This window comes from Anoplolepis gracilipes, chromosome 11 (genome assembly GCF_047496725.1).
Source record: "Anoplolepis gracilipes chromosome 11, ASM4749672v1, whole genome shotgun sequence".
Classification (NCBI taxonomy): domain Eukaryota; kingdom Metazoa; phylum Arthropoda; class Insecta; order Hymenoptera; family Formicidae; genus Anoplolepis; species Anoplolepis gracilipes.
The window spans coordinates 5,243,672-5,255,109 of record NC_132980.1 but is presented as its reverse complement, the minus strand read 5'-3'; the positions used below and the strand labels follow the sequence as shown (position 1 = coordinate 5,255,109).

The following is an 11,438-nucleotide window of genomic DNA, read 5'->3' as shown; positions in this document are numbered from 1 at the left end:
AGCACATGTGCAATCATGTAATGATAAATCTCATCTCTCTCTGAAAATATAATCTGCAAATTTAGATGTTTACGAATCTCAACTATATATTTACAATACTCGTTTGCTATTTATAAATATGTTTGCCAATTTTACAATTTTTTATTTTACGATTTTTTTATTTAAAAATATTTAGAATTACAAATCATTGATATTAAATTTCCTTAATTTCTCTGATTTATTTTCCACATCTGATAATTCGTCAACATGTACATCAGATACTTTATTTAAAAATAATAGATAAAAAAAAGTGAAGTAAAGAACAATAAAAGATTGTACAAAATTTATAAAAAGCACAAATAACTTTTCTATCCTTGTATGGACGCTCATCAGTGTCAAAACCTAAAGAAAAATATTAAAAATAAACAGTTAGAGGTGAAATAATTAATCGTATGTATTACGTTTTGTATATAAAAACTAATTAACTATAGGCAAAACATTCAAACATAAAACGAGATGGTAATTTGTTAATTGCATGCGCACTAATAATTATTTTCGTAGATACAGATACTTCAAAAACAAGCGACGATTAATTTCGGTTAATCATTAGATTGTTTTTCAAAAATTTGCGACAAAAAAAATTCAGAATCAAAATGCCGTCATCAAAGGATTCATGTTAAAAGTCGAGAGTAAATCGATCAGCTGAAATTTCGTGAAACTTTTATCGAACGTAGTCGTCTACATTTTATTTCGAAAGATTCTGTTTCTCCTCATAAATTCCCTTATTTTAAGTTTATATTTGTACAAGGTTCACATACATATTTTGTAGAATTTTATTATAAATACAATTAAAATTTTTATCCTGATAAATATCAAATTATCTAATATTAAACGCATTGTATCATTAACATTAAAAAAATTGTCTTGTTTTCTGTAAAAATGTTTATGATGCAAAGCATTACAAATTAAGATGAAATTTTGCTTAATCATTTTTCGATTAAAATTAAGAAAAACGACAGACACAACATAAAATATACACATATTTGCATAATGTTATATATATCAAATTAAATATGTTAATTGAATGTCTCGAAAAAAAGGGATAAACTTAACAAGGGCAAATATACTAATAATATAGGGTGTTCCTTCCTATCGCATCACCAATCAATAGTATATTCTACAATCATTTTTGAATGAAAAATGTTTGAAAATTATTAATTGAATTGTTAAAAATTCGTAATTTAAAAAATTTTAATAATCCAATTAGTCAGTTTTAGACGTCATTCAAAGACTACTACAGTCGCGAACTTTAAATATTACGATTTATGTTTCTAAATAATTTCCTAAATCTGTTATTATCAGATGTTGCGATAAGTTTGAACATCCTGTATATAAAACTGATCTCATTGAATAAATTTTTTATCCATTTTTTTGCTTTATTGATATTTTCCTATAAAATAATTGTGTTTGACATGCTGATGTACATGTTCAAAATTGTAAAAACCCTTACGTGTAAAAATTTTGAAACTATATCGGCAATTTTGACGAAAATGCTTTAACAGCAACTGTATAATTGTTTTCTTACAGACAAATAAGATGAAAATACCAATTCCTTTAATGAATTCCAATATAAAAATACTAAACACTATGTAAGTTATTGTTAAATTTGTATAATCCTTAACCACCCAAAATTCCAACACTGTCATCATAATACACTCCATGGCTATTATGATAAATAACATTATAAACAATTTTAGATACAGATTGGCCCTGCAAATAAATATAAAAATTTCTTTTATACATATATTTTAAAATTATGATATAGATGATTATCAAAATTATGCTTATGAACATTCTGATGTTTATGAAGATAAATAATTCAAAAAATCAGAAACAATTCGATAAATACTATTAATCTAGTTAAATAAAAATGAGTTAATAAAATAACCATTGAACTTAAAAAAGAAGAGAGAGACACAAAAAAAAGAAAAGTTATATCTTTTTTGGAAATAAATATCAATGAAAGTAATTTTCATTCTAAGAAGAGTAATAGATATAAATATTAATCTTAAATTTAATCTTCTTGTTTATCATACATTTTAGAAAATAACAGATACTACTGAGAAAATATGCGCGCTATTGAACAATGCTCATATGTTTGTACAAAATAATGTAATAAATGAAAAAACACATTGCCGCAAGTAAAAGAATCTAAAAAAAGTTTAATCCTTTCTTCTATCGATGAATTTCGATTTCAAAAATGATCAAAAATTATCAATTTTGCAATGCCGTCCACAAATGAATACGATGACATATATTTTATTAACTAGGATGGAGATTGTGTATTAATATAGAGTTGTTTTTGTACAAACCATTTCTTGTTTTCATTATAACATCGACTCTCTGCATCTTTAAGATGATGAGTTGTGTCCTTCTCATAGCGCATGATCTTCAGTGCTGTTTGAATGGATAAAATAATGCTAATAACAGTACAAATAATTTTGGGCACGTAATTGTACAACTGATCCGCCGCACCAACTGAAATAAATAGTAAAGCTTCTCAAATTATATCACATACTGCAAAACATACTTTTACTTTAAAAATAAATTTTCGGATGGGTTAATCATAATTAAATATATTGTCAATAGAATTATGTTAACATTAATATACACTTACAATGAAACCAACATGAAGAGACCTGAAATCTCGGTCGGACCATGCTTCTTGGCACGCTAGGGACGGTCTCCATGATGATACAGATAATAACGAGAATGAAGGAACCTCCCCAAGCAATGATAGAATATAGAAACTTTTTCCTGTTATTTTCTTCTGGTTTTGCTTTCTTTTTTAATGAGCTAAAATCTCTGCAAAGAGCAGTTTACACTTTACATTTAATCAGTAATAAATAAAAAATTTGAGTGCAAATGCACATAAAAGGAATATGTTTTTGATTAAGATGCTTAAAAATCTGTCTTATGTAATATGTAACTATGTAGGGGAACGTGTGGTAGAACGGCACCGCGGGTTACAATGGTGCAGAGTCGATATCTTTTTACAAAGATGCTACCATGTCATGAAATATGTTGAAATTATTGCTATTAGGTGTCTCTTTCTGCGTGCTGTTATCAGTGGTCGCAATATTTTTCCATGTTTTAAAGAGAAAAATATTTATTATAACAAGAGAATTGTTATTATTTATTAATTTACAGTTATCATTTAAAAATACAAATCTATATTCTTATGTTCTATGTATCATATTATAATATACAACTTTTAAGAAATTTTAGACATCAATGTTAATGAAATAAACAAGTTTTGGAGGTAGTCCATTGTACCCCGCATGAAAAGCATATCACGAAAATCTAGGCTTTTACTAAATCAATAATCTCGTCTATTTAAACTGTTATTTTATAATAAACTTGTGTTTTCTCTTATAGTGGATATTCCAAGGAATATTTTTAGTAAAAAAGAGATTGATTTATTTTTTTTTAATATGTTGAAAACTTGCTCAATGCTTACGTTGGCCGTTCTACCCCACGTTCCCTTATAATGTTTTTGCCGTTGCTTGTTGTTTGTTAAGAAATTATTAACAATTAAAATAATAAATGTAATCATCTATATTAAAAATTCAACTTCCTCAGAATGGGTTGGATTAGCTTGACTTTTTCGAGGAAGAAGTACAGGGAAAGAATTGCAGTCCCTCCCCCACAAGTGTATATCATTTATTATATGTAAATAAACAAACGTATCAAAATTTGTTTCTCTATTGTACGTATATGGTATGAAAAAATCATTTTCTACTTGGTAAACCTTTTTGTTAATAATTTTTTAATAAACGATCTAGAAACTTTTAAACGTTACTTAGAATCAGAACTTTAACAACATATGTCAAAATTAGTCATTAAAAGGGAGTCCCTTAATATCCATATTTATCCACTTACACTAAAATTATCATTTTATTAAAGAACCGGATAATTGTTATTATAAATATCAGCACACATACACACACGCGACACGATAAAGTATTTTCTTGTAATACAATGCAATATATCATAACAGTATGTTTTATATTTATAAATATATTGTCATAGATTTAATCTCAACGAATACATTTATATGTCACAAACGAAATTTTATTCTGTCGCGCTTGATTGTATTGTATATGTACATTTTAATTTTATAAAATTTATTTTATATTATAAATAATGTATGAAAAACTTGATTATTTACCTAAAGGTCCACCACATATCGATACTCATTACACTTAACCAGAAGTAACATGCTACGGAACAGAAATAGTTGATTAAACCTGCAATTATTCAGAATATTTGAAATAAACAATATTTAGAGAGTGTACCTTAAAATGAATGATAATTGACAAATTACATGTATAAAAGGAGACTTTAATTTTTCATTAAAAATTTATTAAAATTTATGAAGAATAATATAGAAGTATACACGAATAAGTCAAATGTATGTGTCGTAGGCAAACGGTTATTTTAGGAAAATAGCTTTTGACTAGGTAAATGCTAAATGACTTCCATTCGTTTATTTGTGTTCAAATGCTATTTTTTTGGAGAAAACAGCATGTTTTATTGCAAAAATTTTCTCGCTTTTTTAATTTAAGATTTTTTATTTCATCAATTAACTAATTAGAAAGAATAATGCCTTTGAAAAATACAGAATTTTGACATTTCTTAAAATATCTATGTTTAAGAACTAATTACAACAATAAATACTTTACTAACCACTAAATTGATTAAGCTCATATATATCATTTTGTCCCCATAAGCTCACATTGACAATAATATTTATAGCATATTTCTATAAACTTGCAAATTCTGGATTGGTTTTCAATTTAGTTTTATTATCTTATTAATTCTATTAAACCTCGAAAAACTCGAATCTTTTCACTATTGTTGCTTTACAAAATAATTTTTATTTCTATTTTTCTAAATAGTGTCCAGACAAATGCTGTTTGCCTAGGAAAATAGCATTTGAACACAAATAAACGAATAAAAGCCATTTCACTAACCAGATAGCATTTGCATAGTCAAAAGCTATTTTCCTAAAATAACCATTTGCTTACGACATACAGGGTGTCCCATTTTAATTCCTCCAGTGAAATATCTCGAAAAATATGGAAAATTCGAAAAAATGTTTCAGACAAAAATTGTATGGTTTCTAGAGAAACATAAAATGGTGCCATTAGTTTGACCTTGAAGAGTCACATGAAGGTCACGTAAAGGTCATTTTGAATTTCTTAAATAAAACACCCTATATATTTTTGCATATTCTTGTAGCTTATCTTGAGAGCTTTCCAAAACACTATATAAAATGTTTTTTTCATTAAACACTTTTCGAGTTATAAGGCTTCAAAGTTGCAATATTTTGACATAAAATACAGATATCTCGTAAAATATTCATTTTTCGATTATCTTACCCTAATACTTTTATGCACAGAATAACGAGACAAATCAATTGGCGTAATTAAAACACATAATTACTATATTAAAGTAAAAATGTGTAACTATAGTTGCAAATTCAGATTTTTTCTTAAAGATAACTATGTGTTTTCTTTACACCAATTGATTCGTCTCATTATTCTGTGCATAAAAGTATTAGGGTAAGATAATCGAGAAATGAATATTTTACGAGATATCTTGTATTTTATGTTAAAATATTGCAACTTTAAAGCCTTATAACTCGGAAAGTATTTAATGAAAAAACATTTTATCATAGTGTTCTAGAAAGCTCTCGGAGTCAGCTACAAGAATATGTAACAAAAAATAGGGGGTGCCATTTAAAAAAATTAAGGTGACCTCACGTGACCTTCAAATGACTCTTCAAGGTCAGTACCAACCAATGGTACCATCTTATGGCCCACTCAAAACCATACAACTTTTGCCTGAAACATTTTTCTCTTCCAGGCTTGATTTTCGAGATATTCGACTAGAGGAATTAAAATGTGACACCCTGTATATACACCATTAACTGCATTATTTTATGATTATATGAGGTTATACTGTACCGCTTGCAATACAGATGGGATACGCTAGATTTTTCGTTTTGATTAGCATTTGCAATATGGTATTCAAGTAAAGGATAAACACCATACTGCTGTATCTACACAACATGAAACCATGTATATTTTGAAGCTCTGGTAGTATAGTGTAAACCAGGAATAATATCAGCATACATAGAAGAGACACTATAATGCAAATCATATAGATGATGTTTGTTGCATTTATTACCGGTTTAATGAATGTAGTAAAATAATTCTTTTTTTTATCGACAACTTTTGTTAAAGGCTGCGAACAAGTAAATGCAATAACCTCATCATGATTCAAAAAGGCTAAGCAATAGGATGTTGAGTCGACGAATTGATCAAGATAAGGAAGATATAGAGTGCCGTTTTCGAAAAAAACGTATTTGTAGTCTGCCAAACTATCGTCATTAAGATTGATGCGTACAAATTTCATAAGTTTTGGACACGGATTCTGAACAATCAATTGAAACATTTCGTCTATTTTTTTATACTCAGTCTGCATGTTTGTTTCGTCCCAGAAGTTATATACATCTGAGAAAACATATTTAGGTCTTTCAACAGTGCAATTGCGAAGTGATGAGTTATATCGATCGCCGAGAGGACAACAAAGGCGAATACAAGTTCTATTGTCGCATGTCTCGTGTGGAACGATGTAATCTTCATTGTCATTTTCAATACGGAATACATCCTGAGCATCTTCGTAATCCAAGGTGAAATTTTTACGCAAATTGTATCCATTGAAAACCGTCTCGTTGCCATTTCTCTCAGTGGAATTCACGGGAAGTTCGTATCTCACCATTGAATTGTTATCCTCCTTATTGTCAATTGTAAAATTCCGCAGAGGCTTTGTAGATGAAGCGAAGAACAAAAGTGCACAACACCAAAATTCAAAACTTTTACCGTGCATCGTCAATAATTTGTGAAATTAATTCGGTTTCTTGACAGTAATTTTCTAATTTAATAATCTAACGGCTCCAATAATAAATTGCGAAAATGAAAATACGTATGTCGTTTGTCTGTGATTATTTGATTGCGACAATAATGCTCTATTCCCGAGAGACAACGAAATCAGTGCTCGCGAATGTGCAACTAGAAGAACTGCGTTTAACACACATATTTGCGCTATAAATAGAAAAAGACTGCCATGATTGATGCAATATCGAGTATGATAAAGAAGCAATTTCCCTACTACTAAGTCATGTAATAAAATGCTTAATAGAATTGTATTAATAAACTTCTACAGAGAGTAGGCGAATCAATTTGGAGATATCGTAAAAATGTTTAGAAAGCTAATGTTTCAATTAAGATTTTTACTAAACTGTTTCGAAATATAAGTAGTTTATTGAATTAAAAAAATTTTTTTTAAATAATTATAGAGTTTTTTATATATTTTTTAAATAAAATTTAAGAGTTTTTAAAGTTTTATCTAAAAGTTTAAGAATTTTTTTACAATTTATAAAATATTTTTCTAAAATTTATCGTTTTTTATAAAAACGTATACATTTTATAATAAGAAGGAAAATTTTAATTATCTGAAATTATTGTTCTTTTATTTGCTTCAAAACATACGCAAAACCAAGTAATTCGCAACCAAAAAAGTAACAAAAATATGTCACTTTGATTCTTCTGAATAATTTAATTTTTTGCATTGGACGAAATTATAATAATATTTCTCATATAGTATGAAACTTTTACTTTAAGATTATCTCTGATTTTTTCCTGTTGCAATACCCTGTATAGGATATAAAATTTTTAATGTAAAAAATGACATTTTTTCGACGTTATTCCGAATGGTTACCTCCAGACGTCCTCATATAAAAACTATAACTCCCACACCTATGAACTTTTTATGAGCATACTTTTTAAAGTCTAAACATTCGATTCATATATGATTAATGTCTAAAAAATTATTTCTAAGTTATAGCAAAAAAACCAATCGGGGTCACAAACAACTCCTTGTATATAGTATTGTGGAATGTAAGGTGTGTACCGTAAGTGTTAAAGATATGATGCGATCGAAAAGTTTATTTTTAGAATTTATTTAAAATAAATCTAGAATTTACTTATTATTAAAAATAATTAAAATCAGATACAAATTAGAAATATATGCTTTTTCCTTTATTTTGTATTCATAATATGTCTATTAAGATGAAAGTCGACAATAAAATATTATGAAAAAATACTAGTTTGTAGTTGTTTACATCACATATCAAGGAAGCCAAATTAAAAATTGTTTTTAGAAAATCTTTCATTAATAATATAAATTCAAATTATCAATATTAGTCTCTTATCTTCTAATTCAGTTTACTCGTAAGAGATGCAAATAAATTTGCATAATACAAATATGTAAAAATTAAAATTGTTTAGTAAGAAATTTCAAGTTGATTGTATATAATAAAATTTTTTTACATTTAAATTTAATTTTAATTGTTTCGAAATTCTTTAATCGTAGGTAAATTTACAAGTCTTTCATATTATACAACTTTCATATTATTTATAATGTAAATTAATTAAAATAAATTTGAATAAAATTATGATTTATATTATATATACAAAATCCACAATAATATATTCGTCTATGATATATAAACATATGCATTCATATTACACAACAATATATTTATAAAGACAAGATATACTACTATAATATTTTGCATTTATACAAAAAATATTTTATTGTGTGTGTGTGTGTATGTGCACTTGCTGATCGATAATATATAAATAACAATTTATGTTAATTTAAAAAAAGAAAATAATTTTAGCTCATAAATATGATGTGCTACATTTCTAAACTGAAAAGTATATATTCTCTCGTTAAAGAGATACTTCTATTAAATTTTTTTTCCAAAACAAAAAACATTCTTTTATTTTATAATTTTTATAATTCTATATTCAATAACTAAAAGTGAAATAATATATTATTAAAATATATTTTAAATTTAATTATTAATAAAATTTTATTATATTATATAATAATTGACAATGTATAATACTATAAACTTTCTTGTAGTTTTTTTTTGTTCATCTTATAAATGTTTAAACCATTATATTATATTAATTTTTCTCTTTCTTTCATACAATAGTACAAGTTACAAGTTTTTAACAAAAGTTGATTATTAATTTTTCAATCAAATGCATAAATCAAAATTGATATCAGATTAAATATCAAGATTATATCGAAATAAGTAAATTTTTTTTTAGTTTAATTTTTTAATTTAAATTAAAATTATTTAAGAATTCGAAAGTATCAAAAATTTTATATGGTTAATTATATGGAAATCAACTGAAATAGTAGAAATAGTAAAACAGTCTACAAAATTATCATGCTTTTATCAAAAAGAAAATAAGAAATAGTTTTTACATAAACAAACCTATATTGATATACAATCTTGTTAACAAGATATATACCACTGTATTCATTTGTAAATTGCAAAATTAATCGTTTTTGGTCATTTTTGACATTTATTAACGCAAAAAAGCGTTGAACCTTTTTAGATTTCTCTACTTGCGACGATGTGTGTTTCACATTTATGAGATTTTTTGAAAAACATATCACCGTTGTTCAATCGCGCGCATATTTTCTCAACAGTGTCTGATATTTTCGAAAATATATGATAAACTTTAAAGCTAAAATTAAGATGATATTTATGTCTATTAATTCTCTTAGCATACAAATACTTTTGAGTGGGACGAGCCGGTTATTTTACATGATGAAAAATTTATTAAGAAAAGAGAAATAGCTGAAATGTTTTTCATTAAGAAATTTAACTCCACGATTAACCTACAAGAGATACCGAAAATTTAAATAATATTTATGACAAAATTATAAAGGTCGTTTGAACTGTTTTTCTTTTTAAACATTGACAGTTTTGTTTAAAAACTCATGCTGACATGACGTGTCTCGTTGTTTGTGTTCATCTCAAATTTAATAACCATTGTTTTTAACTAAGTGACATATTTAATTATTCCATCATTAAGTTCTACTTTTAAACATGTCTCATTGGATTCTTTCTTCTCTTTCTTAATTTACGTGTGAGTAGACTAGTTTTTTAACGACATTATATTGTATTGTTTGTATTTAATCCGGTAAAAATTGTATCCATATAATAATTTTTTGATCCGTTATATATTTTCTTTATAGTTACACTTGAAAAGGACCACAACCATATGGTCGAAACGTCGTGTAAATAAATTGAATAATTTTGGCTAGTCAGGTCGTTTTAATTAACCCGTTGTTTATTACTCAGAGTGATGACTTTGATAACATTACTGAAAATTAATGAGGCAGTGTTTCCTTATGTCTGTGTAATTACCAAACGATTTACGTAATAAAATCAACTGCGAATTTCACATCACTCATTTAGCATATCTTTGTTTTTCACATATTCATAACTTGCATTTGTACGTTTTTTCTTTCTAAGAATAAAATTAAGATTATGAACTGAGAACAAATATGTCGACGGCATTTGAATATCATTATCTTTTATAAAGTTTGATGCGCGCTATGTAAATCTCTACAAACCGGATGTTTTGCATAATATTTCATTGTCAACATCTATCTTAACTGACACATTATTTGATGTAAGAGATAATAGAAAAAAATAAAAACTTTTTATTCAATATTTGATTTTTTAATTATGTTTCGATCTAAATACTTCAATTGTATCATATGCTTAATACAGATAAAAAAAATTCGTTATTTATTTGCTCCGTGAAAATGTTCTTACATGCAATGTATAATATTTGTAACAAATTGTCTTTTTGCATATCACTGAATAAATGCGTTTCCTCTTTGTTGAAATTAATAAAGTATTTTTTTAAGCATCGTGCATATATGAATCCTTGGCAGATACAACTGCTTCTTTATTATTATAGGCGATTCATAAATCAGGGCAGTCTCTTTTTATTGATCGCGCAAATACGTGTGTTTTTCGCAAATTTCTTTCGTCATACATTCGCGAACAGTGATTTCATTTATTGTCGGGAAAATAATTTATTTTCACGACAAACCGTAAACAAGCAATATATGTATTTTAATTTCCGAAATTAATTGCAACAGATTAGATTCTAGATTAAGAAATTGCTGCAAAAGAGACTAATTAATTCTGCAACGACGATGCAGTATAAAAGTTTTGCACTTTGGTGTCACGTACTCTTAATTCTTCGCTTTATCTTCAAAATGTCTGCAGAATTTCACAATTGAAAACAAACGGAATAACAATTCGATAGTGAGATGCGAGTATCCAGCAAATTCCACTAAAAAAAAAATGACAGTTAGATGGATTTCAATCGGTACAATTTTTTTTTAAATTTTACTTTGCATAACGATAATGCTCAGCATGTCTTCCATATTAATTCCATAAATAACAATTACAAAAATAATTATTCAATGCAGAATGAATTTTCCGC

The 11,438-nt window shown here is 26.6% G+C and overlaps 1 protein-coding gene across 2 annotated transcripts; it reads right to left on the bottom strand.

Annotated features, from left to right (window-relative positions):
* Positions 1 to 366: 366 nt before the first annotated feature.
* Positions 367 to 7,327, bottom strand: LOC140671040 (probable G-protein coupled receptor Mth-like 3). Of its 2 annotated transcripts, none has more exons than XM_072902057.1 (5): positions 6,012 to 7,327; positions 4,211 to 4,262; positions 2,657 to 2,844; positions 2,352 to 2,517; positions 367 to 1,749 (listed from the first exon to the last, which is right to left on the bottom strand). In XM_072902057.1, the coding sequence occupies exons 1-5, from the start codon at positions 6,934 to 6,936 to the stop codon at positions 1,416 to 1,418; spliced, it is 1,665 nt and encodes a 554-aa protein (XP_072758158.1). In that variant the 5' UTR covers positions 6,937 to 7,327; the 3' UTR covers positions 367 to 1,415. The 2 variants fall into 2 exon arrangements, with proteins under 2 accessions (XP_072758158.1, XP_072758157.1); XM_072902056.1 differs by having other exon boundaries at positions 4,211 to 4,289; positions 6,012 to 7,326.
* Positions 7,328 to 11,438: the final 4,111 nt, after the last annotated feature.

What these genes read in the sequence shown, in the direction of transcription:
- LOC140671040 (XM_072902056.1), bottom strand. Translation starts at nt 6,936, where the DNA reads ATGCACGGTAAAAGTTTTGAATTTTGGTGTTGTGCACTTTTGTTCTTC. An exon ending in TCCCATCTGTATTGCAAGCG is followed by an intron (nt 4,290 to 6,011) that starts GTACAGTATAAC and finishes GAATAATTGCAG; the next exon opens with GTTTAATCAACTATTTCTGT. An exon ending in CTCTTCATGTTGGTTTCATT is followed by an intron (nt 2,518 to 2,656) that starts GTAAGTGTATAT and finishes TATTTATTTCAG; the next exon opens with TTGGTGCGGCGGATCAGTTG.